At 42.9% G+C, this 26,781-nt stretch overlaps 1 protein-coding gene across 3 annotated transcripts; it reads left to right on the top strand.

Moving 5' to 3' along the window:
* On the top strand, positions 1–26,183 carry KDM4A (lysine demethylase 4A). Of its 3 annotated transcripts, none has more exons than XM_053949836.1 (22): positions 3–3,132; positions 3,440–3,592; positions 3,786–3,961; positions 5,135–5,249; positions 6,012–6,205; positions 7,627–7,676; positions 8,177–8,280; positions 9,322–9,459; positions 10,338–10,588; positions 11,378–11,568; positions 12,492–12,841; positions 14,573–14,693; positions 15,257–15,435; positions 17,675–17,879; positions 18,175–18,251; positions 18,956–19,011; positions 19,799–19,907; positions 20,785–20,973; positions 21,645–21,815; positions 22,289–22,408; positions 23,000–23,092; positions 24,109–26,183. In XM_053949836.1, exons 2-22 carry the CDS (start codon positions 3,455–3,457, stop codon positions 24,247–24,249), a joined length of 3,168 nt encoding a protein of 1,055 aa, XP_053805811.1. In that variant the 5' UTR covers positions 3–3,132; positions 3,440–3,454; the 3' UTR covers positions 24,250–26,183. The 3 variants fall into 3 exon arrangements, with proteins under 3 accessions (XP_053805813.1, XP_053805811.1, XP_053805812.1); XM_053949837.1 differs by having other exon boundaries at positions 3–3,180; XM_053949838.1 differs by lacking the exons at positions 22,289–22,408; positions 23,000–23,092; positions 24,109–26,183 and adding an exon at positions 21,179–21,321 and having other exon boundaries at positions 1–3,132; positions 21,645–21,731.
* The last annotated feature ends 598 nt before the right edge of the window (positions 26,184–26,781 follow it).

The raw sequence follows: 26,781 nt of genomic DNA, 5'->3' as shown, positions 1-26,781 counted from the left end.
TTCAACATTTATTTCCCATTATTTCTATGTATCTCACAAAATAAAAGGGGAATAAAATAAAAACATGGTGCCTGGTGGATAAACAGCAATGCTAGCCTGATCTGCCCTCTGAGCCAGCACTACAGCTTGTGCCACACTACAGGCAGAGCCACCCTGCTTCCTCCCAGGGCCTGGTACTGACATTCCTGAGCTGCACTGCTCAGCTTTTCCCAGCTAGAAAGGATTTACCACAGCTGGCTTTTATTTTGTTGGCCTCATTTTCTCTGGTATCAGCTTGAGACTTTTCTCACCCTCAGGTATCAGTACCACACTGTGCTCCAGATCTGAAGGGAATGGTCTGGAGACGGTGCTGTAAGACACTTTAGCTTCTTCTGTTTAGAGTCTCAAACAGACCAACCATATTTGCACTGAGCAATGGAGCTGGGCTATTACCGCTGTCTTTTTTTTTTGTCCCCTGGTGAAAATTTTCCATTCCTTAGTTATACCAGGTAGCCCCAATGCAGCCTGGGATAAGCAGCTCTGTAAAGGCCACAGTTTGGCAGGTGGGACAGCAGCTAAATGGCAGCCAGTCAAAGGTGAATTTCTGAGCACTGAGGTGCCCTTCTGCCCTTTCTATTTTCATATTTTTTATGCATACCATTGATGCTTGTAGCAGGAGCTGTGCAGGCACTGCCCAAGCTTGGCTTGCCTCCTCGTGATATTAACTCACAGGATCATAGAGTAGTTTGGGTTAAAAGAGACCTTTAAAGATCAGCTACTCCAAATAACATCCTGACCAAGCAGTATCCCTTTGGGATACCATTGCTTTAAATTTTGTTTTTCAAAGGCAAAATAATTGTTAAATAAGGAAAAAGGAATAGCTGTAACACTGAAAAAATCTGAGCAGACTGCACAGTAGCTTGGCAACTCCTTCCCCCACAGTGCTCAAATTTCTTGTCCTCAGCAACATTGCCATTTTCATTTGTTACATTTCCTAGTTGAGTGACTTTTTTCTTTCTTTCTCTTTTTCCCTTTTTTTCCTGTTTGACCTGGTTCATTTCTGAGGGCAGGAGCAATACTGATCCTTCCAATTAAAAGTTAATTGTTGACCTTTTGCCAGTTATAGTAAGCAATCTCAGTCCCCAGTAACAATTACAGGTTATCGAGCTTCCATGCCTACACATTTCTGCTCACAGGAGCATTCTGCCACTTGTCATCTTGAAAAGCCTGACTTGTGTCTCCTGAGGGCAGCAGGGCAAGGGAGGTGATTCTGCCCCTCTGCTTCACTCTTTTGAGACCCCACCTGGAGCACTGTGTCCAGCTCTGGGGTCCAAACACAGGAATAACGTGCACCTGCTGGAGCAGGTCCAGAGGAGGTCACAAAGATGCTCAGAGGGCTGGAGCACCCCTCCTGTGAGGACAGGCTGAGAGAGTTGGGGCTGTTCAGCCTGGAAAACTGAAGGCTCTGGGAAGCCTTACACAATTTCCTGTGCCTAAAGAGGGAATTGGAGCAGGACTTTTCACAAGGGCCTGTAGTGATAGGACAAGGGGGAATGGCTTTGAACTCAAAAGAGGGCAGGATTATATTAGGTGTAAGGAAGAAACTCTTCCCTACAAGGGTGGTGAGGCACTGAAACAGATTGCCCAGAGAATTTATGGATGCCTCATCCCTGAAAATGTTCCAGGCAAGGTTGGATGGGACTTTGAGCAACCTGTTCTAGTGGAAAGTATCCCTGTCCAGTGCAGGAGTGTGGAACAAGATAATCTTCAAGGTCTTTCGCAACTCAAACCATTCTGTGATTCTGTGATAATAGAAAGTTGGCGTTTCTTGACTAAAGGATGACAAGTGCAGCTACCAAGCCACCACAATGGCTAGAAATGCAATTTGTCTCAAAACTGTTACCTGACAGTTGTTTGACTTTTTATAGGAGGCTTTGTGTTGTGCCTGCTGCTGCTGTAATCCGCTTTGGGGGTTTGGTCTGTATATACCTGGCAACTCAAGATCTGAGCAGGTCAGAGAGGCAGCAGACAGGGAAAGCCTGTGCTGGAGGGGTGTTTTGTCAGGCCTTTCGGGGCTGCTGCCTGCCTCTAGCATGACAGCAAAGGAAACATGTATTAGAAGAAACAGGGTGAAATTAAGGTTTTACGTAGGGATGAGGGACCAAGTGTGGTCTCTCAGGATAGCTGTGAACTTTTTCAGGTGGGTTGTGCTTATTTTCAAGGTTTCTCCCTGGCGCTTAGAGATTTAGAATGCATTTAGCACAGCAGAGTCTGAAAATCGCAGCCAGTCCCAGCCAAGGAGAGGTCGGTGTCCCTAGACAGGGTCTGTTAAGCACTCGGCCCTGTACACACTCAAAGGCATTTGCTGCTAAAGCCGTACTCTCAGGTGCCAGTCCTTGACACAAACGGTGGCGGATTATTGGCAACATCCGCTGGCTACGGCGGCACTTTTCCACGTTTCTAGATGACCGGACTGTGCTGGCCAAGCGCCCTGGCGTGGGCCGGGCCTGGTGCTGGTCCAGCCTCAGTCTGCGTTCGCTGCCAAACGTTTGCAAAGCATCGAATTCTACTCTGGCTTTGTTTACACACGGAAACTGTAGGAGTATAATTAGCGGGGTTCGTGTGCTCGGCTGGCAGACGCCTGTTGTGTGTCACCGCTCCGCGCCCGAAATTCAGCCGCTCACTGCAGCACCCACGTACCCGGGGTTAGCGTCCACTTCGCGCTGAGCGCCCGCTGGACCGGGATCAGTTTCACCCGGCGACACCCCGCGGGGCCCGGAGGCGGGGAGCGGGCGGGATACAGGAGGGGTGCGGGAAGGCTGCGGGAAGGATGCGGCGGTGCCCCCGCCGTGGCTGCGCGGGCGGAAGGCACCGCGGCGCGGCCCCGCTCCACCGCCCCCTAGCAACTGCCTGGCCCCGCCTGCCTAGCAACCGCCCCGCGCCCGGCCTCCTGATTCGCCGCCCAGCCCCGGCCGGCCGTCGAATTCCTATTGGCTGCGAAGAGGGCAGCGGGCAGCGATTGGCTGCGGCGGCGGAGGGAAGAGGCGGGGCGGCCGGGCGGGGTTCGGGCGGAGCGGAGCGGCCGCGGTGGCGTCGGCGGCCCGCAGGACTCTTTGGGCGCGTGGTGCGGAGGGATACGTCGGCCGGACGTTGGTACGAGGGTCGGGCGGGGGCGGCGGAGGAGCGGGACGCGCTGCCGACGTGAGCACGGCGGGCGGGGACTCGGGCTCCGCCGCGCCGGCCGGGCCGGGCCGGGCGGGAGGAGGAGGAGGGGGTGAGGCGGTGGCGTTCTCCGCCGTGAGAGGGAGAGCGAGCCGTGGGATCCTGACGGGCACGCGTCCTCCGCCAATGAGGAGGCAGGGCCGATGCGGACCCCGCGGCGATTGGCCGGCGGGCGGGCAGGGCGGGGCGGGTACGGTGTCCCGCCCCCCGCAAGGACACCCCCGCCTCCTCCGCGCAGGGCCGGCCCGGCATCATGGCCTCGGAGCTGGAGAGCCTCAACCCCGGGCAGCGCATCATGACCTTCCGCCCCACCATGGAGGAGTTCCGCGACTTCAGCCGCTACATCGCCTACGTGGAGGCGCAGGGCGCCCATCGCGCCGGTCTGGCCAAGGTGCGACACTCCCTCTCCCCCCGGGCGGAGGCCGCGCCGCCGGCCCCGGGCCGCGCACCGGCCGCCTCCGCCCTTTGTTTACGCCGTGGCGCCGGTGGGGCGGGCGCGTCCCGGCCGCGGCTCGGCCCGAATTCCCCGAGTTTGACGCTGTCCCCGGCCGCGGCCGCCGCTCCCGGCCCCTGTGTCCCCGCAGATCGTGCCGCCTAAGGAGTGGAAGCCCCGGCAGTGCTACGATGACATCGACGAGCTCGTTATCCCCGCGCCCATCCAGCAGGTGGTGACGGGGCAGTCCGGGCTCTTCACGCAGTACAACATCCAGAAGAAGGCCATGACGGTCCGCGAGTTCCGTAGGATCGCCAACAGTGACAAGTACGGCCGGTCCCGGGCACACAGAGTTCTGGAATGGTTTGGGTTGGAAGGAACATTAAATACCACCTGGTTCCTCACCTTGTCAGGGGCAGGGACTCTTTCCTCACGAACAGGTTGCTGAGGGCCCCATCCGAGCAGGCTTTGAACCCTTCTAGGGATGGAGGAGCATCCACAGCTTCCCACAGGGGCCAGGTCCTTGGTACGGTCTGGGGTCAGCAGTGTGAATGTCGTGCCCCGGGCAGATGAGGCTGCTTGTACAGTGGGCTGTGTGCATGGGGACCTTTGTCACCTGTGCAGCAAGATGATGTGTAATGGCAGCAGAACTTTTTGTTTGTGCTGTGGGCTCCTGTCTGTCCCCAGTAGCTAGACCATTGAATTACTTACTAAGTAGCGGAGAAAGGAATGTTCATGATATAAAAAAGGAGATAAAGTAGAGATCACTTGAAAAGGAGTTGAAGCAAAATAGCCTTTTCAGTAACTAGAAATAGCATTGGAATTGCCAGCTACAGTCATTCCATCAAAGCTTGTTTTAGCTTTCAAAAGCAGTACAGAGCAGATGTTTTAGAGTTGTGTTTAATAGAATAATTTGATGGAAGTTAACTCTTTTATGATATATGTGTAACTGTCTTGAATCTATGTATATAGACACACATTAAATAGGTCTTAAGACTAAATTTGATCCCCCAGAGCTACATATAGTCCAGTATATAGTTAGCAGGGAATGGACATCAAGAGCAGGTATTTTGCTGGTAAACAGAACATGTTTGACCATGGTGAGTCTGTGAAGGTTTGCTAGTTTCACAGTGGCAGAAAACTTTGGGTTTGTTTGGGGTTTTTTTTAAAGTTGTTCTCTTTGTATCATTTCTGGTTTTGACTGCATTGTTGCTTCTAAGTAGCTACAGCTAGAAGGTGAAACTGTTCTGACCCCAGAATAGTGCACAAAGCAAAAATGAAAGCAAACTGAGAAATGGGGAAAGTAATTTTCTTTCTGATACTTCCGTTCCAAAGTGTCACAGAAACAGAGCCATGACTGCTCTCACTGCTCATCTGGCCAGTAACACACATTAGGTATTTTTATTGTAGCTTTCCATTCTTTCAGTCAAGGAAAACATTGTTTCAGACTTGTCAAATATCAAACTGCAAAGTCTTTAGTATCTTTCTTGTTTTTTTCAGGTACTGCACACCCCGGTACACAGACTTTGAAGACCTTGAACGAAAATACTGGAAGAACCTTACGTTCAATGCCCCCATCTACGGGGCTGATGTTAATGGCACTCTCTACGACAAGGTAAGGAAACTGTTCTGGTTTTCAGGTAACAGTTATCCTGGTATATTGCATTCCATAAATACTAATGTGGCATTTGACTCTTACCTTTTGGAAGTTAATGATACTCTTAGCATAGTTCGAGGTTCTGGATTAGGTGGCTGACAGAGGAAGCATTCTAAGGGACCTTTGCTAGCACTTCAGTGTAGGGAAGCAAAAACCACTATTGCCCAAGCATTGCTTTGTCCTGAAAGGCATATAAAGGTTGGAAGGGTTGATCAGTGGATACATGCTGCTTTGGTATCCTCTGGTGTATGTATTTTTGTGGGACAGCTCTATAGCCATTAGGTGGTAGGATGATAACTGTCAAAAGACGATTTGTATTCTGCTTGTTTGTCTCCTAAATTCTCATCATTTATTCTTTTAAAAGATGTTTGGAAGGAAAAGTGGTTTTGTTAAAGAGGCTTCAGACATCAGCTCAAATTCAATCAACGTCAGCTATTGTTCTCTGCTCTGTTAAGTCTGTAGTTTCGTGATTATTTCTCCTTTGTAATCATTACTTTGACTGGTAATTTTTTTCCCCTCCTAAAAGGCCAGTAAGCAATCACTATGCAAGCTACCATGCAGAACTTGGGTTTAGGTGAACTATCTCATAGCTTGAGCTGTGTCATTCTGTGGTGTGCTGTTTGTTTCACAAGTGTCTGTTAGGCTTTTGCAAACTGTCATCTCAGCTGTGTGATTTTGTACTTTGTAATCCTTGTTTGACATGAGGCTTGTGTTTTTCAGCATGTAGATGCATGGAATATTGGCAGATTGAATACAATCCTGGATATTGTAGAGAATGAAAGTGGCATAACCATCGAAGGAGTGAATACTCCTTACCTATATTTTGGCATGTGGAAAACTTCCTTTGCTTGGCACACTGAGGACATGGATCTCTACAGTATTAATTACTTGCATTTTGGAGAACCAAAGTCATGGTAAGATTTTCTAAGAAATCTTCTATATGTAGAAAAGCAGTACCATAAAATATTGGAATCAGTCACAAAGCTAAGAATTCACTAAAATAATTATCAGTTCTCCAATCTTGCACTGCAGTTCTGTCTGATGACAAGAACACATAAGGAGCTGCAGAGCAGTGCCTGTCCTCAGTAGAATTTATTTTGTAACCTTCTGGAAGGGTCTGGTTGTTGTCCTGATGTAGAGAGTTCTTCTGAATTACAGTATAGTATGGATGCTGTCTGCTAGGGCCAAAACTTGGCAAACTTGCTTATCATTTCCTGAGGCTCTAAAGTGACCGTACAGAGGTATGGTCACACAGGCACTGGGGGAACAGGCTGTTTTTAACAGACGTTGAACTGTAGCTGTTTATCGTGTATGTAAACATCAGGCTATTGGATGTCACTAAATGGTTTTGTCCAGTGTCTGAGCTTTCTTGATTCTTTTTAGGGGAGGCTCTCTACCATGGGTTGCATTTTAAGAGTGAATCATGCCCTTCTGTTCACAAATTAATTTCTCAAGCAACTTCAACAATTGTTTCCATGGCACTTTTGTTGGAAACTAGTATTTTTGGCTGCCTTTTATTACAAATTTGAAGAAACAAATAATAGCTAGCACAATGTGACCCATGAACAACCCCATGCAGTGGCAGTAGCAGAGGAACATGAAACAGAATAGTTCAGTCTGTTGAACTATTTGGCTATTGCTTCTTCTACAGTAGTACTTGGAAGAAGTGAGCTTTGCTAGTATCTTTGATTAATTTAGCAAGGAATCTATTCAGAATATAGCACTGTATTCCAGAGTGAAAGCAAACTAAGTGGGTTGGTTTATTTATTGTAGTCATACCAGCCAGGAATTTTGTGGCACCCATAAAAAGGTGTGTACAGGGAGAGACGTAGCTCTAAAGAGCACTCCATGAGTTGTGCGTGTGTTAAGGATGTGGCACCTGACTTAGTCCCATCTTTGTCTGAGCAGCTGAAAGAGGTGATTCCATTTTCTTTCTTGCCCTGTGTTCCTCTTTGCACTGAGTATACTGAGATTACACTGCTGTGAACTGAGACAGTTCAGGAAGTGCTCTTCCCTTTCTTGTTGCAATTCATATTTTGCTGCACAGATCTGCTAATTACATACATCAGACTTATTACTTCCTTGAATGCTTCAGCGAAAGTTGTTGAAAGAAATGGTCAGCTTTTACATGTTGATTTTTTCTTGGGATAGAAAGGTAAAAGTCCTCAATGAAGATTTTTTTGGTTTATATCAAATTTTGAAAAAGACAAGTGTAGAGATAGGGAATTTTTTTTTTAAGTAATTCACATTTTGATGACTGATTATGATTTCCAGTCAGACTTCAAGATTTTGTTGTTGTCACTTGAACTTAACAAATTTGTTCTTAAAACTGCAGGTACTCCATCCCTCCAGAGCATGGGAAACGGCTGGAGAGACTTGCAAAAGGTAATCAGGCAGTTCATGTCCTGCCTTTTTCTAAAGATGGGCTGGACAGCTGCAGTGGGTTTCTGCTGTTTTAGAGAGCACAGGTTGGCATGACTGAACTGATAATTTGCCTTTTAGAATATAGATTACATTACTTCTGAATGTTTGCTTATAGGATACACACAAGAGAAATTGTCACATTACAAATAATGAACTTGTAGTCTGTCTAACCTTAAATGAGAAAATCCTTAGCTATTGATTATTAAAACTGGAAAGTTATGGCCAAGGGAGGATCCTTCTATCTGAGATCTTTCTTATGTTCTTTCAAACTGGCAGCTGTTAAAAGGTATATCTTATGGATTTGTCATTTTTCTTCAGCAGGCAAACTAGCACACTTCAAATAAGGTGGTCCATACTTGTAGGGAAAAAGTGTCTAGACAATAATTTTTCTTAAAACTGCTGAAAAATAAATATAGTTTGAGCACAATGGTAATATCTCTCCTTGTCTTTATTTTAAACAGGTTTTTTCCCAGGAAGTGCCCAAAGCTGTGAAGCATTTCTCCGACACAAGATGACTCTCATCTCTCCATCAATTCTGAAGAAATATGGAATTCCATTTGATAAGGTGTAGAAAAGTAATTGTGATTATACCAGCTTGATCAAGAGGTTTCTGTAGCCTTGTCTTGTTTCTGACAGCAGCCACTAGCAGATGCTTAGAGAGGAAAATAGAAACAGGCAGGATATAAGGTAGTCCTTCCTATTGTACTTCCATTTATCTGGCAGTTGGGGCCTGAAGGCAATTGAGACTGAAAAATCTGTCAAGAGCTCCTAAAAACAAAAGCTTGGCTTTCTGTGATTTTTTTTTTAACTTAAAACTAAACATTATCTCCTCTGTTAGATTCACTTCATTGTTTAGATATGTATTCAGTGAAGTGAGATTTTTCTTCTTTTGTTTCCAGTTTTCCCCTGCTAATTTTGTTTGTTGCAGTCTACTTCCCCAATAGCAAATAAGTCTTGTCCCCTGTTAATTTTTTAATTATATTGCTAACTTTATAGGCTTCCTTACTTTCTCAGGTAATGACCTGGTATTGCCCCTCCCACAGAGAGATATTAAAGATCTAGTCTTTGAGCTCTTATTCAGAAACACTGTATCATCTGCCTGGGCAGCTGAAGGGTTGTCTTGTCATAAGCCTTTACAGTGGGGAAATGTTGAAGAGGAAGCAGTGGAAGGCTGACTGAGAGTTGTGCTGTAATGTAAACAGCAATAACTTTTCAAGTTCTGTGTGGAAAGAAATTTACTCAACCTTAGATACTGTTCAGCCAAACCTGTAGCTGATACAGATAAGTATCTTTATGAAGTTCATATAGCTGGTGACCTAGTATTTTGTATGTATAACCATGTATGTGCTAAATTGACCAGTTGTTTTGTGTGCTAGTAAAAAAACTGTTGAGCATGGCTTCTCAGTAAACAGATATTTAACATAAGCAGCAAAATAGCAAAGGTCAGTAGCAATTCTGTCCACTGCAGAAGGGAGCTCCAGCCACCATCTGTGAGTTGGATTTTCGGATGTGCTGCAGTGAGGGGTACAGGAGCTCCTTTTAATCATATTCACCAGGTACCTTCTTAAACTCTGAATAACACTGTGATGTCTCAATTGTCTTCTAGGTGACACAGGAGGCTGGAGAGTTCATGATAACCTTCCCTTATAGCTATCACGCTGGCTTTAACCATGGCTTTAACTGCGCTGAATCTACCAACTTTGCTACTCTTCGGTGGATTGAGTACGGGAAGCAGTCGGTGCTGGTGAGTGGTCTGTTGCCATCATTAAGCCCCCACTGTTTGTTTTAGGAGAGTGGTTTCAAGCCTTTTAAGATGTGATGTCTATTTTCTCATGAAGTAGCAAAGTCCTGCTTAGTGCCTTGTGTCAACCATGGGTAGCATGTAACATGTTTTGTAACTTTGTAACTATTTTGTAAGTTTGTGCAGCTCATGAGAGGCATCAGAGAAAAGCATGGAACTGGTTGTCTTTCCAGTGGTGAAAGAGAAGGCTTGGTAGGCAGAGCTCATCAGTATTTTTCTCCAGTATTTTAACCATTATTTATTGACTGTTTAGCCTGGAATGCAACTTTGGTAGTTTAAATGACTTCTCAAAATAAGTATATTGGTTGAACTTTTAAATTGAGTAGTGTTATATTCCTGTAGAGGTGCCTTGCAGACAAGGTTTACGTTTTCAGAAGCTACATTGAAGTGAATGCTTTGAAGCACTAGTTGTAACCATACCTAGGGGAGGGGAAGCTCTACTGCTCTGGGTAGGCCCAGAGTTTGTGGGGCTCTGATTTCTTCATAGTCTCTGGTTTTGTGGCCTGTATCTGTATGAGCTCATTTTAAAACACTCAGCTTCTACCAGCAACTGTGTAAAAAAGACTGATGAGCTTTCTGTCTTAGTTGTGATAACATCTGGTTTTCTGCTTCGTGTTTTTTTTTGCTGGCTTTTCTGCCATTTTTAGTAATCTAATATGTACCCTTTTGATTTCCTGGGAAAGACTCTTGAGAGTTCTGAGGCTCAATTACATGTGAGTGTGGGATTTTGTTCCTTAAACTCTTGAAAGCAAAATGCTAGAGAAATGCAGAGTAGAATTGTTAAGTATTTGGCCTTACCTTATTATTTTCTGTGACTTCAGTGCTCATGTCGGAAGGACATGGTGAAGATCTCCATGGATGTGTTTGTGAGGAAGTACCAGCCAGACCGTTACAAGCTTTGGAAAGCTGGGAAGGACGTGACTGTCATTGACCATGCTCTTCCAACCCCAGAGGCAGCAGAGTTCCTTAAAGGGGATCTCATGCAAAAAGTCAAGAGTGGGAAACAGTGTGCTGAGGAGATGGAAACAGAAGAGATGTGTAAAGAGGAGGTGGATGGGGATGAGACAAAAAGGTACAGCTTTATATAGTCCTCTGCTTTTCTATTGGATTCTTGGAATTTGAGCCCAGTTGCAATTAAATATTTGCCATTCTGATAGAATAGTGAGAGTTAGCAGTAATCTTTTTCGTGGGAACAGGGCTTACTCTTAATATTTTTTTTTCTCTTTAAGTCCACATGAATAGATAGTTTGTGGTAAGCAGGAAACACACCAGCTTGGAAGGTAGTTCGTCATCTTGGGACAGACCTCCAAAGCCTCAACTGGCAGTGTGTAGCCTGCACTGACAGGCCAGAAGAAAACGGGGTTGTATTAGGATCATGGGATAGTTCTTGCTAGCAAATTCTGGTACAATCAGTGCTGCAAGCTGTGGCATTGGTGTGCAGTTCCTGGTTGCTGAAGGTCAACAGGTTCAATCATCTCACATTTTGCAGTTAAATCTTTTTCAGTCAGTGCCAGCTACTGTTCCTAAAGTCTTTGGTGGTGAATTTTTTTTTTTGTTTGGTTTGATTTGTTTGGGGTTTTGTTTGGAGCGGATTTTTTGTTTAAGGTAAAGAATGCCTGGCTAGAGAGAGCATAGCTGCCTTAATACATGATTAGCATGCTGAGAAGTCATCTCTAGGGATTACTGACTTTTTCTCTCTAAAGGCAAAAAAACCACTTCAGAATAATTTGGAAAATATTTGGCTTTCCAGAGGCTATCTCATAAAACACTGGTCCAAACTAGACTGTATTTTATTTATTCACACAGAAATTTAACACAGTAACATGTTTGCTAACCTGACATAGGGATTTGTCTTCTGCAGCATCCCCAAGCACCGCATAGGAACAAAAAGGCACAGGGTCTGCCTGGAAGTGCCTCAGGAGGTGAGTGAGAGTGAGGCCTTCCCTAAGGAGGAGCTGAGCTCCACACAGTATGAAGCGGACATGGCAGAGCCTCGTGAGAGGCCTACGAGTGAATTTGGGCAGCAAGGTGAACAAAGGATCAAACTTCCAGGTAACTGTGTGCCAGGCTTGTCTGGGGCACTCTTCAGTATGATGCTAGTTGGTAGGATGCTTTTGTGTCCAAAAAAGCGGTCAGTGGTTTGTCAGAGCCACTGGTAGTACCTCAGAAATTTACTGTTATAAGACCTGAAATATTACCATTTTCTAGTTTTTGATTTTTACTCTTTATTTTGCCTGCCTGCATGCAGAAATATATGGGATGCCTCAGTAGTCTGAGCTCCTTTTTATCTTTTGAGCAATGTGACCTGTTTATAGGAATTGCGTAGTAAAACATATGCACACTTCCTGGTACTGTGGGTCTGGTATGCTTTATAGGTGTGTTACTTGTAATTTTGTAATAAGTAGGCTGGACAAAATTCATGTAGGTTGTAATGGATGAGTGTTATCCTTGCTCTTAGGGGAGGAGCAAGAGGCATGTGGAACAACACAAGAGCAGGGAAAACATGTGATGCCCACTCTTGTATTTTGTTTTCCAGCCCTTTGCAGCTTGTATTTAATAATCTTCTGTTGGTTTGTGGGTTTGGTTTTTTTTTTTTTTTTTCTAGTAAGTCTTCGATGAATGATTGTAATCTCTTACACACAGCAACATATGGCCAGGATTTGGGCTGTTTTAACTACATACACATCTGTATAAAGGATCATCTATGTTTATTTGAACTCTCTGTCTGCTAGTTTGTTTTATATACTCTGGTTCTTGTGACAGGAGAGGCATTGGGCAGATGTTTTTATTCTCTCTCTGACTAAGCAATGTATGATTTTATAGGTGTTTGAATTAATCATCTCCTCTTTATATGATGTGCTATTGCTTTTCTGTGTGTAGTAGTATGCTTTTCTGTTTGGCTTTGTGCAAATAGTTGCATAAATGTTCTCTTTCTGCCCAGACTTCAGAAAAAGTGAGTATATCCCTTCTTCCAGATCGTGTGGACTCAGCCAAATTTGAAGAATTGAAACCGGTGAAGCTTGAGGAGGAAGAAGACCAAGAAGCAGCTGCACTGGATCTCTCCATTTCACATGCTTCGAATTCTACTTCAGTGTTGCCAGCTTCAAAGCAGAGTGCTACATCCAGTATTCAGTCCAGCTCACCTTCCTATTCTTCAGACTCGGAAGCGTCTGATCTGCTGGCAAAACGAACTCTTCCTGGGCCAGCCGGGGTGTTCACAGTGCACAGCTATGCGAAGGGGGATGCCAGCGGATCGGACAGTGAACAGACTTCAGGGAAGAAAGCCAGTGCCAGCTCCAGTGTCAATGAGCAAGAGCTGACAGAGGTATGAGAGGCACAAGAACTGAAAGCTGAAGGGCTGTAATTCCATGGTCAGGAATTTGCTGTGACAAAACTTCCTATCTGTGCAGATGACAATTTCATCCCACTGGTGTTTGCATAGCAGGTTGCACCTCTGGGTTTTGCTAAACACAGAAGAATTCAGATGAAAACCTCATATACTTAGCCCTTCAAGTAAGCAAGGAGATCACCTGTCTTGAGAACTTCTCTAAACTATTTAAGTGCCGCAATGGAAAGGATAGCTTAATGTTTTTGACATGGTAGTGTTACAGAATGATTGAGGTCCTTTTGTACTAAGAGACACCTGTTTGTACCTAAAATGAATCTGGTTTGTTCCAGCCTTTATTGCAAGCACATTCATGTGATGAGAGGTTTTTAATATAAAATTGCATACATGGATACATCTCTGTGTCCTTTTAAAAGAGGAGAAAGGATACAACAAAAATATTGGCTGGGAGAATGTAAATCTGAGTGTTAAAAAGCCAACAATGAATGTTTTATTAAACAGCCTAAGAGAAGAGTTAGAATCTTCTCTAGTAGTGTCTTTCCAATATTTCGATTTCCTGTTTAAATCTGTGTTTAGAGAATGGGAAGCCAGTAATGACTTCTAAGAAGTCAAGAATTACACCAAAGGAACAGCAGATAGACCAATCTTGATAATTAAGCTGAAACTGAGAGAGTTGTCATGGCTGTTTAAACTGAAGATGTTCTGTTGCAGATATTGATGTCTCTATCACATGCTCTGTACAGGGAAAAGGAGAAATTTTGAATGGGTGTGGATTGTTTTTCTCTGTGTGGTGTACTTTGAAACAAATTTTCCATTAGGTGGTAACTGTGAATGCTAATTTCAATATTTCTTAGAAGTCTTGTGTCCAACTCTGTGTAAGAGAACAGAGGTCATGATTATTATGCTCTCTTCTGGCTTCGTTTATGAAAAGAAGATATTTAAACATATGTAGGATGCATTTAATCAAAGATTTACTTATTCTTTTAAAAGAATAACAGATTTTAAAAAAAGGGTAGGTTCTTATCTAGAGGGAGACTTCCTGGACTGTTGAAATCATTACCTTTATTGCCATGCTTGTCAGGTTAGTAGTAATTTTGTCAGTGTGTCACTTGTTTTTGTATGGGGCTAAGGGAAGAGGAAATAGCTGTTGTTGCAATCTCCTTCTTCCAGTCTGTCTGGTAAGACATCAAGACAAGTAATAAGCAGAAAGGATGAAAGTGTCCTTTATTTAAAATAACCCTTTTAGTTTGGTATGTCTATGAGCTCTGTATTTTTTCTAGTTTATTTTATAATTTTTTTTTATTATAATTTGGAATATTTTAAGTGACACACAAACTGAGACTTCTCCAGAATTCATGAGACTTCTTATCATGGCTCTTTTAAGTTGAACCATCCAACTTGTCTTTGTTTCTGTCTTTCGCATGATTTTTTACAGAAACAGATGTGCATGAAAAGCTACACTGGGACCCGTGAAAAGTGTCCATTCTACTGACTCAACAGAGCCAGTATAGCTCTGTCCAGTTTTTCATAGCAAAAGTGCTCTGAGCACTTTGAAAAAGAGTTTAGAGCTGAAGTTACTTTGTTGGAAATGAAACTGTGGAAGCATGTGTGCATTTTGAAGTAGTTTCTCTAAGTTCAAAGTAAATTCCTTCCAAAATGGTGTCAAAAGGGCATGTGCTAACTGACAGCTGAATTGCTTTCCTGGTCCAGGTGGGAAAGGAGTCCATAAGCTCTGTGAAGGAGAGTAAGAAATCCAAGGGTCGTCGCCAGCCGTTGAGCAAACTCCCCCGTCATCACCCGCTCCTGGTGAAAGACTGCATCAGTGATGATGGTAAGTAAAGCCTTATGCTCTTTGGGAAATTGGAAAGAGGGTCTCAGCTCCTGTGGGCAGTGTGGGACATTCTAGTAAGTAACTGGTGATAAACAGGAGTCAGTAAGTGCATATCTGCCTCCTAGACAAGGTGCATATCTCATTGTATCATTAAACTTTTCTTTCAAATTGTGTCATCTTTCTTTCCCGTATTTTCTTTGGAAAGCAAAATTAAACCAGTACCAGAGACTGTTGCCTAACTGCATCTGCCTTAGAATATTCCAGTCACTGACGTAAATATTCGATATTTAAAAAAGAAAAACCCTAATGCCAAATTCTTTGGTGGATGACTTTAATTTTGATGTAGATCTAATTTGGAGCTGGTTCTGCTCTGTTGCTTGATTAGTAGAAGCCTCTTAGAAAGGAGAGTGAGTTGCTGGCTTCCATCACCCTTCTGTCAGTTTGCTTTCTGGCAGTCTTTCTTTGATCTCCATTCATAGCTTTTTGCCTTATTTAGTTTCATTTACAAGAAGAACATCTATAAAAGGCCATATAGTCACTGAGTGAATGCTCTCTTATCACAGAGGCATCAGAGCAGCTAACTCCTGAAGAAGAGGCTGAGGAGACAGAAGCATGGGCCAAGCCACTGAGCCAGCTGTGGCAGAATCGGCCGCCAAACTTTGAGGCTGAAAAAGAATACAATCGCACCATGGCCCAGCAGCCCCCATACTGTGCTGTTTGTATGCTCTTCCAGGCGTATCAGGTATGAAACCAAGACTCTTCATGCTATCACAGAGCTAACAGAGTAGGTGCTACTGTGGTACATAGTTTGAAATACGTGGGTTTGCATATTGCCAGTTAACAAAAGCTAAACCATGTTGCAGTCTTCCCCAGGAGCTGCTCCAGGAGAGCACAAGTGGGTGAACATCCTCAGACCTGTGATGGGCCCCTCTGGGTTCCCAGGGGTTCACTCAGCTGTTCAGCAGAAGCTTTTGTGTTTTGTGGCTTTTGCTCAAACCACAGAATGGAGCTTAAATGTTGTTGGAGCTGACTGTAAAATCTCACTTCTCCTTTCCAGATTGACTTCTTCACTTCTAAAATGTTTTTGAGAAAACACTTTAGGTCCTCTCATAGTACATGGTCTTTGAGCTGGCAAGGAAGAAAACCTTTTACTTAAAAGAATTTAGGGTTGTGTTTGTAGATGGTATAGATTGAAAGTTGTCTTGTCTTGGAGTGTATCCATGACAGTAGCATGGGAAGGGGTGCAGAAGTCCTTTGTCATGTTGAACAAATGTGCAGACAGGAGTCCCTCACTGAATTTTTTGATATACCTAAGATAAATAATTTTAAGGTAGCTTGAATAGTTGTCTGCATGTTTGACCTGCAACTTTGAGGTAGTTTGATCATTCCCATACACTAAGAGTATTTGATTCATTTGTGATGACTGTATAGTTGTGGTGGCCCTAGAAACATGTTCACTGCAGTTTTGGAAATAAAGACTCACATTTTTGTTGAAGATTTATATTTCATATAGTTCCTAATTTTAATGAAAACCACAGACCATAGTTTCTATTCAGTCTTGCTATTTCTGTCTTGAGAGTAAGTTTTTAGGAATGGAAATTCTATTTAGGAACTGTGTGGTACATGAGGATTTTACTAGTGCTGAAAGGTATAAAGTTAGTGATTTGAGGACAGTTGAAGTTCTCTGAAAATCTTTTTTGTAAGTTGCTGTTGAGCAGAAAGCTCTTAGCTGCAGGTTTTCAAATGGTCTATACCAGGCAGTGGAGCAGAAACTCTTCCAAGATTTGAGCTGTGGTTAGAGTCTTTGTTCCAACTTCAGAAAGTCTATAGCAAGTCTGGGAACTCACTTCAGTTACCCGTTCAAATAAAAAATTGGCACAAAATGCCAGACAAATATGCACTTTTCCTTTGGGAAGAAGAAGAGTATCTGCTGCTTGGGGGAAAAAAGTCATTGTTTTCTTAAATTTTGTTATAGATTTCCCTAGTCATTTTGTCTTTTGCTTGACATGCAATGCAAGTTTAAATCAGTAAGTTTTACAGAATTAGACTAAAGAAGACTTGTAGAAAAGATGTCCATTTCCTTCCAACTGTGAGCTTTACCTGGACTTTTTCTCCCTAGCTTTTGAGGCACTGTAGGAGGGACAGTGCAGATTCATTCTGCTACTGCAATTTTTGCTAACAGTAATTTTAAAAGATTAGGCAAGCTATTTTTGTGGTAGCCTACAAGGTACAAAAGGTGGTTTAAATATTTTTTCAAAGAGAAAAATTAATTTCTATTTAGTTGTTCAGAAGAGTAGCTTTAATGGAAATACACATCTGCAAACTTTGTATGTCTCAGCTGTTTGATTTGACATTGATTTAGGAGAATAAATTATGAAAGATTAGCCTGAAAGTCTCCTGAGCTTTATATGGGAAATTGCATTTTCAGTCTGTTTATTTCCAGGAACAAATTAGTTTTAAAGCCCATTAGACTTGTTCAGAACTACACTGGGAAAAAGTAATGGGGATTGTAGTAGGTGTCTATGTGTGTGTTGGTAATCCTTCCATACTGAGGTAAGATAAGTGTACACTGATGGATAGCAGTGTTGTGATCCTCTGTATTACAGTGGGAATATGCAGAAGAGGTGTTGCCTGTAGAGCATGAGATGGGCTTGGTGATTCCACCTCTTCTGTCAGAAGAGATGCAGTTTGATGTGTATATTGTTGCTCATTAGAGGGATTCAATTCAGACTTTCAGTGTACTATTTGAGTAGAAATTAATTTCATTCTGAAGCCACAGCAACTGAGATTTTATAACTGTAACTATAAATAGTAATAAATAGTTATAAATATAAATGTATTTTCACCTAACCTACTGACTCAGATCTTTCAGTACCTTATTTTTTTTTTAAACTGGCTGTATGTATGAAATAATGTGTGAGTAAAGATAATGTGAGACCATTTTACTTGTAAAATTTAAATTCCCTATCCATTCCTCACAGGCAGAATGTGAAGGCAGCAGTCAAAACTCTGGAGTAACTCCAGCTGCTGCTGATGGGAAGATCCGAACGAAACCCCTGATTCCTGAAATGTGCTTTACTGCAACTGGCTGCAGCACTGACCTCAATCTTTCAACTCCATACCTGGAGGAAGATGGAACCAGTATACTCATCACCTGCAAGAACTGCCATGTCTGTGTACATGCGAGTGAGTGCATCCAGATGTTACCCTAAGCTCTGATGTTCTCCATACTGAGCCTGTGCATCATAGCAGGCCTCTGCCAGTTGATCTAATGTACAAATAGACCAAGTTCAGCCTTACCAGAGGAGTGTATACTTGGGTATATACCCCACTGCCTGTGGCTTAGGCAGTTGGCTGCATGGGTGGCTTCCAGTACACATCATCCTGGGGCTTGTTGATTTTAATTTCTGCTTTATTTCTGGGCCCAAGGAAAATGGGTTTGAGTTTAAATAAACTCTTAAATGAGATGTGTCTGTTCTAGGTTGTTATGGTGTATCCCCTGACAAGGCCACTGAAGACTGGATGTGCTCCCGGTGTACAGAAAATGCATTAGGAGAGGTAAAGTTTTTCACATATGAAGTCTGGTACATCTGAGAACTTGACTGCAAAGTTAGCTCACATAGTGTTGTGGGTGTTGTTTTTTTAATTATCCTATGAAAAGAACACAATTTAGAGAATGTTTAGAAGCCAGTCTCTTGCATTTTGGTACTTTTAAACCATAGTGTTATCCTTTTAACTAATGCAAAGCGGCTGAGCTCAGAGGGAAGATGGTTCTGCATGAATGTGGGAATAGCTCCATTCATTGTCTGTCTGAGTTTATGGTAGCTACTATTTCTAAGCCAGAAAATAACTTGTGTTAATAACTAGGCAGGTATGCACATATGTGGAAAGCAAGAAAAATTGGATTCCCTCAAACAGCTATATAGACTCTAGGTCAGTGGAATGGGTCAGCCTTTCGATTATTATTTCCTCATGTTTCTTCCAGATCCTATTGCACATCCCAAAAAGATATAGGGTATTGCAGGTGTAAAAGGAACCCATAACAAACAAGTTGACCCTTCAGTGGTAGGTTATGCTTGCTTTCAACAGACTTGGAGTCTATATTTGTTGCCCTAAGGGCAGCAACTTTTGAGAGCTGAGGAGCTGATCTGTACAAGGTAGTTAGCTCTCTTCTGACATCAAAATCATTTTCTTCCTCTGGATGCGCATTTTGAGGTGCACCAAGTATTGTGCACTAGCTAATGCTTTCTTCTTTACTCCAGGACTGCTGTTTGTGTTCCTTACGAGGAGGAGCACTGCAGAGAGCCAATGATGACAAGTGAGTATTCCAGATTTTTTTTGATTTTAAGGAGAGGCTCAGTTCCTAAGCATCTGAGGTGAGGGTAAGCTGGTAAACTGCATTTGGTGAAACAGAGTGCCCAAGAGCACCCTTCACACTTTGTGTGTTCATTGTGTTCTCATGCAGCAGTTCTTACCTCTTTAGGTAATGCCTGGTTCTCATTCTGTTGATAGCAGCTGTTAATTGCTCTGCATTTGATAGTGCAGAGCTGTAATATGCAGAGGAATAACCTACCACATAAAAATAAGGTTCCAATTGGACTAACATCTCTCAGCACCTTCTCTACTGAGGATTTTCATTTTCCATCTTATTTGTGGTTACATTAATGACAAAGGGCAACCATACTTTTAAGCAGCACAACATTGAAATTCAAGGTACCTCTACAGCAAAATGTGCATACAGCTGCCTGTCCTGTGTCCTTTGGGTGGATCATCTAAAGTTATTTGATGCAGCATAGCAGTGGAGCAGACTTGTAGCACCATGAAATAACTGAAACTTGCCCAGGCAGCCTTTTATCATGCAGGAGTCACTGAGTTGATTTCCTGTTAAGCCTGTTTGTAGTAGATTTTAAGTATGAAGAAATCTTGGGTTTGCCCTACATGTGACCTGTTAGTAGCAGGAAGAAGATTACACTGATCATCCTCAAAGGTTATTTATTATGGTTTATATGGCAAACTTGAACAGAACTGTATTTACTTAAACTCCAAACCATCTTCTGTTGGCCCAGTGCATATTAATTTCTTTTTCATCTCTTCTGTCCTGACAGGTGGGTTCATGTGATGTGTGCTGTGGCTGTACTGGAGGCAAAATTTGTGAACATCGCAGAGCGGAGTCCTGTAGATGTTGGCAAAATCCCCCTGCAACGTTTCAGACTGGTATGGATCACCTGTGCTCATCAGTGGTGTCTCTAGTCCATTCAGAATCTGAGGAGTTTTGCTTATCCCATCAAACCCAAGTCATCTTGGTTCAGTCTCCAGACTGAACTGTATCATCTGCTCAACTCTGTGTATGAGAGATGGCAGTTATTGCTATTGCCATTTTTTTAAATTTTTCCTTGTTCTAGTATATGTTTATTCTCATGAAGAGCCAGCAAAGGGGTTTTCAGTATGTGGCAGGTAAAATGCTGGTTTTTCTCCTCCCTAGTATTCAACTTGCTTAGTTGACTGCTTTCAAGCACTGAGATGCCTCAGGATATGTGAGACATTCCTATAATGGGTGAAAATCTTCAGCAGGAAAGCAGCTGTACTTAACTCTTTTAACATCTCAATGTTGAGGGGAAAATGACTCTGCTTTGCATATGCATTGCAGATAACATTCTTTTCCTACAACTGCCCAAGGCCCAGTTGAGTAGTGCCAGAATTTAACTGTTACCACTGTGGTCATTTCCCATTATTCTAATCTTGTTGCTTGTATTTATGTAACTTTTTAGTCGAGTGCTGAAAGGCCCTATTGAGTTGGAGCATTGCAAGCTGATCTAATCTAAGATCTGTTGCTGGCATCCTTGGGTTGCATGCTTTGTGCATGTTGAGCTGATAGATATTTAATTTACATTTTTCCTCTATTGCATTACTTTAATGAATTATTGTCTTGTGATAAACTAAAACTGGTAGTTGCCTGCTTCTGTTTTGTCAGAAAACAGCAGTGTTTTCAGAGAGGCTAAATGGCACAACTATTTATGATAAGCTGTTAGCTGGCCTTTGGTGTGTGGTAAAACCTAGTACCAACCAATAATCTCTAGTTTCCTGTCCACAGAAATGCATCTTCTGCAAGAAACGGAGGAAGAGAATTGCAGGTTGCTGTGTACAGTGTTCACATGGCCGGTGTCCCACATCCTTTCACGTCAGCTGTGCCCAAGCAGCAGGAGTCATGATGCAGCCTGATGACTGGCCATTTGTTGTCTTCATTACCTGCTTCAGACATAAGACTCCATCTCAGGCTGAGGTGTGTAGGTGTGTTATTCCCAAGATTTGAACTGCAGTGTCTTGGAGGCACTGAAAAGTTTTTCAATTGTGTGATTATTTTGAAACGTCATTGAAGGCTTGGCCACCTCACAGTACATAATGTAATCTAACAGTGTTGGTCTTGGATTCTGATCTTAACCTTGCTGCTGCTCTGATCTTAGTCAGGTGCTTTATTTGGCTTGCAGACCAGAAGGACTGGAAGCATCACATCCCTCCTTGTGGCTGTTGTAATGAGAAACACTAATGAGATTTATGCTGTGATTCTTAATATGCAGGAGTTAGTGCTGGTACTCCAGCAGTCTGCATGAGTCGTCACAGAATTTCACATGTAAGTGATTGATTAATTTCTAGAGTTCCCAAGCAGCCTTTTTAACCAAAACCACCAACAATCTATTAGAGAAAGTTTTCTGTAAGGGCCTTCTCTGAAGAATCAGAACTTAATTTACTAAGTAAATTAAGGACAGTAGCACATAACAGATGAGACTTCAGGTATTTAACATTCTGGAACTTCTCTAATGTGTTGATGTGTTGAAGTAGAGTAGCTCACCTGAGCTAAAATGTTTTGCTTTGTTGTCTGCCAGCACTTCAGCCACGGTCTTCAACACATTTGTTATTGAGTCATTGTATAAGAAGTGATTTTTCTCTTCTCAGCGAGCTAAGGCTGCACTCCAGGATCTATCCCCTGGACAGATAGTCATCAGTAAGCACAGGAATGGTCGCTTCTATCAATGTGAAGTGGTCAGCCTTGCAAAGGAGACTTTCTACGAGGTCAACTTTGATGATGGCTCCTTCAGCGATAACCTGTACCCAGAGGACATTGTGGTATGTTGTATAGTGGGGTTGTGTATAGGACACGTGGTATGAGTCAGTTCTTGCTGCTGTAGAGCAGGCACATCAGGGGATCTGGTAATTGTTCCCTGGGTCCTGTAGTGGCTGGGTTGAGCTGGGCTGCAGAATGGCCTTAGGGATGTTACCTGAGAGTGACTTAACTGAGGCCATATAGGGACAGGTATAACAGGGAGTGCAGCTGATCTCTGGCTGCTTAGCAGTGGTAGGTCTGAAGGAAAACTTGCTGATACTTGCATGCCATCCCCACATCAAATACTTTGAAGTTACCAGTGTTGGGATTTAAATGCAGATTACATAAATGGATGTCTTTCTGCCTAGTTCTCCATCTCCTAAAATGGAGAATTGTTGGGGTGGTGTGCAGTGTGACCCCTTGGGGGTTTGCTGAATCTTCACATAAAGAAGCTGCTTACCTTCCTTGTCTCTTCTATCTTCCCTCTTCATTCTAGAGTCGAGATTGTCTTCAGTTAGGTCCCCCTGCTGAAGGGGAAGTCGTGCAGGTGAGATGGACAGACGGACAAGTTTATGGAGCCAAGTTTGTCGCGTCACACGCTATCCAGATGTACCAGGTACAAAATTGATGTCTAAAAACTCATCACTCAGAACAAGCCAATCATGTTAACAGGGTTGCTATAGGGGTGTCATGCTTAAACACTCCAGGGTAAGTTACTCTCACTGTGTTAGCAATGACAGATGCTGGCAACAGTTGCTGGAAGTGATTGCTTGCAGCTGTAGGTACCTCTGGCTACCTACCTGAAAATGTCCACTTCTGAAAACTGCTGGTCTGCAATTCTTCATCACACTCTTTCTGTCGTTTAAACAACTTAATATAAGTTTATTTTGCTTTTCTGTAGTGAGAGTGACCATGCCTTTCATGCTTCCAAAGGGATGAATATTTGGGCTGTATTAAAGTGAACAGCCAGTCTTGTCAGGTGTTAAAAGAATATTCCAGAACTTGCTGGGCTGTTAATGTCATGAGATTATCGAGGTTTTGATTGAAGATTGTTGCAGTGTGCATAGCTGCATATGTATCTTATAGATTTCAAGTGGTAGAAGGTTATTTCACGAGAGAGCTCTGTGGGGAGAAGGCAACTTCTAGGGAGCTGTGGCAGGGTTCTAACTTGAGACTTCTGACAGAACAACTTCTGGTTCTCTTCTAGGTGGAATTTGAAGATGGTTCACAGCTGATGGTGAAAAGGGATGATGTATATACTCTTGAAGAGGAGCTTCCTAAGAGAGTGAAGTCAAGGCTGGTAGGTAAACAGGGTGCAAATTCTACTAAAGAAGTTTGTTTTAATTTGTGCTTGAACAGCAACCTGAGCATGTGGTGGCAGCAAAATACAATCTGGTGCTCTCCTTAATCATTGCAAAGCTCAGTTGTTGATCAGGCTACAAAAACAAAGTTCTGTCTCTGGAGAGAATTTCTCCTTCTGCAGGGGTGTGAGTTTGTATCACAGAGTCAGAGATTGAGAGAGCATGCCTTTTCATACTTGTATTCGTACGTTCCATTGTCTACTTCCATTGCAAAGAATGGCCAAGTTCCTTCACTTAGCCTTTTTTCTGATAAGCTCTTAGTAGGGTTGCATCAAAAAAGCTGGCTGTTTCTTGAGACTGTAAAATAATTCAGGTGGGAAAGGACCTCTGCAAGTCTCCAGACACCTGTTCCAAACAGGGGTAATTTTCAGAAAGGGTTGCTCAGGGGTGTCTCCAACTAAGTTTTGGTTATCAATAAGGGTGGAGATCCCACACCATTTTACCCCGTTTCTTTGCACTTTCCACTACAAAAGTTGTAGTTGCGAACAGCACACTGTGGTGTCTTGCTTTACAGCACAAACATGCACACCCTGATGCAGATCTGTTGGCAGGCACACAGATTATTAGAGGCTTAAGAAAGGATGTATTATAGCTGAATTCTGTGACCAGGTGTTTAAAATGCCTGCTCCATAAAGCAGAAATTGTACTAGACGGTTTGAAAATTGGAACAGCTGACTCTACTTACAACTCTGAGAAAGTGATTGTGAATTTAAGTGCTCTGTTACATTTGAAACTTGAGATTCTTTAGATCTCTTAATTACAGTTCACTTAAACATATCCCCAGACTTGTAAATCCAGTTTCTTAAATATTTTTCTTTTTGTGTTTAGTCAGTTTTTGAAGAAAGCTGAATGTTCCCATGTGTCTTGGCTTGGTTCTTTCTTCTATGCAATAGGAGGATGTGGAGACAGGGATTTCATCTGTGCTCTAGTGACTAATTCTGTCTTTTTTTCTTAGTCAATCGCTTCAGATATGCGCTTCACAGAGATCTTCGAAGAGAAGGAGGTCAGTCAAGAGAGGAAGAGACAAAGAGTGATCAATTCACGCTACCGTGAAGATTATATTGAACCTGCCTTGTACCGGGCCATCATGGAGTAAACACTGCCTGTGGCAGAGGAAGAAGATGCCCACCTCCCCCAAGGATTTAAACGTTCCAGTACAACAGACCATATTTGGATGCTTTGAATCCAGGGTTTCTTCTGGGGTTTTGTTCTTTTATATTTTAAGGAAGCTAAAAGGCTGATGCTCTGCAGTAGCTGTAAGGCAGCTGTTGTATAGTGAAAGAGATCCTGTTTGCTGAAGCTGATGCCTGCAGACTGCTGGTCTGAAGTTGGGTCCTTACCAAATAAGTCAGCTTGGGGATGTTGCTTTCATCTTGTTGAGCAGTCTTGCTTTTTCTTTAGAGACAATTTTGACAGATTGCAAACTCTTTGGGGAGTTGTTGCCAGGAATCCTGGCAGCTGCAGAATTGTATGGTCTATTGTTTTAACTGAATAATGTTCCTGAATTTAGGAGTCTCCCTGGTGACCACACCTGGGTTTGAGCAGGCAGTATTACTGGTGCTGGAAATGGAACCTCTTTTATATTTATATCCATTTTTTTTTGTTGCAAGCAGCTTCAGTCTCTCGTTTCTCAGCACCTCCTTTCTGAGGTTGAGCTGTAGGCTGTTCATATCTGAACAGACTGGAGGTGCTTGTGTGAACAGGTGAAATGTGAAATTGAATCCTGTAGGACAAATTATTTAACCTTCCATTTAATATTTTTGTTCTGATAGTGCTTTTGACTTACTTAATCATGAGTTTAATTGTTAATAGTATGTGCCTCAGAACCAGTGAAATCTCTCTGGAGCCTTGTGAAGTGCAGCCTTCTAACAAAAATAGGTGTTCAGCTCCCAATAGACATTCAGCTCCCAAAGAGTTTGTTTTGAGTTTCTCTAAGGCAATATGACTAAAGGGACAGTCCTAACTCTCCCTTCTTGAAATCCAAGCATCACAGTGTTGGGGATGATAGGGCAGTGGTATCTGAAGCAGTGCTGCTCTGGGGCAGCACTGTATGGTGTGTCCGCAGGCTTTTGCTTACAGCAGCTAATACTGGGTCTGAGGCAGATGAAGTATGCACTGAGCTGTGTGTTCTAACTGAAAGGCTGTGCAATGCTCTTCTGAAGCAGGAGTGCTGCTGTGTTGCTGTCTGGTAAAGGTTACTGTAGCATTTTTATAGAGTATTAGGACACATCTCAGTTGTGGTGGAGAGAATTTGCTACCCAGCCATAGGAAGCTGAGTTGAGCTGGGTAGTAGGTGTACCTGGAAGATGTGCCAACTTGCTCCTAATAATTTAAGCATTAACACATCACAGTAGGAGCAATGTAAATACACGTTCCTTTCCCGTTCTGTAGGAAAGGGATTTTAGGCTGTGGAGCAGATTGGCCACCTTCTTTTTGCATGGAATCATGGGGTGAATTTTCCTACTGGAGAGAATCATGATTGTGTGTTCTCCAGAAACCGTTCAAGAGGAGAATTTTCTAATGAAACAGACCTAATGCATCCCTGCTTCTATAGGGACATGGCAATGTGTCTGCAAAGTCTGGATTTGTAACTTTTTTCCTTTTGTTACATAGGAGCGCTATAAACCAAACCCTTCTGAAACCCCAGTGCATCAATTTGTGATTAGCAATAAAATGTAGTATTGCGTAGTGATACAACTCTTGATCAGAAAAGAAATAAACTTCAACTTTTATACAGAAAATCTTTAGCCCTACATTTTTATAGGATCAGAAGGATAAATAGCAAAGATTTGCACACTGTTTTGCATAGAGGTAATCTGTCCTATTTTTGTGGTGGAATACCTTGTTCATCAGTATTGGAAGGCTTAAACAGATTCTGAAAGGAGATAATGGGGGGTTTTTGTGGTTTTTGGTTTGTTTTGGTTTTTTTTCCCTTTTACCATGTTCAAAACTCCTGGTCTCAGGGTATTAAATGGCTTTCTGATGAATGGGATAGTTGGCTTGATAAAACCAGGATTTGTTAAAACCTGAGTCTGGTAGCTGCAGTTAATCTGGTCCAGGCAATAGGAATGAAACTGCGCTTTGACATCTGAGTTTGTATGTAAGCTTCTGAAGGGATGTGCTATGAGCAAATGTGGAGAAGAGCTGGCAGGGCCTTAACAAACTTGCCTCTGTTCTGTCAGAGTTAATTTGCTATTAACTTCTAATAGGATGAACACTACCTGTGTGTTACTGAAAAATATACTCCTTGTCTCAATCTACCACTCTCCCTCCAGAGAAAAGGTGCCTGCATTCAGGCTTTGTCCCCAGACTGCTGGTAGAACTTAAATGGACCTTTTAGGTGCCAGATGCTCTACCTACCTGTGCTGCAAACACCTGGCTCAACAGCTTCATCCTAAAATGATGACTTAGTAGGAAACAGCTGGATTTGTTTGGTGTGGTGTTCTTGGGGTTGGTTCTTGGAGCTGCTCTGTGCAGGGCCAAGAGTTGGATTCTATTGATTCTTGTGTGTCCTTTCCAACTCAGTATATTGTTCATCTGCAGCAGGTTTTGCCATCACCTCTGACAATATTCAGTGACTTTCAGGAGCTCCTATGCATAGTATTTGTTCTGGAGCAGGAGTTTTGTT

The sequence above is a fragment of the Vidua chalybeata genome, chromosome 9, assembly GCF_026979565.1.
Source record: "Vidua chalybeata isolate OUT-0048 chromosome 9, bVidCha1 merged haplotype, whole genome shotgun sequence".
NCBI classification, from domain to species: domain Eukaryota; kingdom Metazoa; phylum Chordata; class Aves; order Passeriformes; family Viduidae; genus Vidua; species Vidua chalybeata.
This window is presented reverse-complemented; position numbering and strand designations above follow the sequence as displayed.

Excerpts from the sequence above, each read along its gene's own strand:
- KDM4A (XM_053949836.1), top strand. The coding sequence starts at position 3,455 with ATGGCCTCGGAGCTGGAGAGCCTCAACCCCGGGCAGCGCATCATGACC. Across the intron at positions 8,281-9,321 it reads ATGGAATTCCATTTGATAAG|GTGACACAGGAGGCTGGAGA; the intron begins GTGTAGAAAAGT and ends ATTGTCTTCTAG. Across the intron at positions 19,012-19,798 it reads CAGAGAGCCAATGATGACAA|GTGGGTTCATGTGATGTGTG; the intron begins GTGAGTATTCCA and ends CTGTCCTGACAG.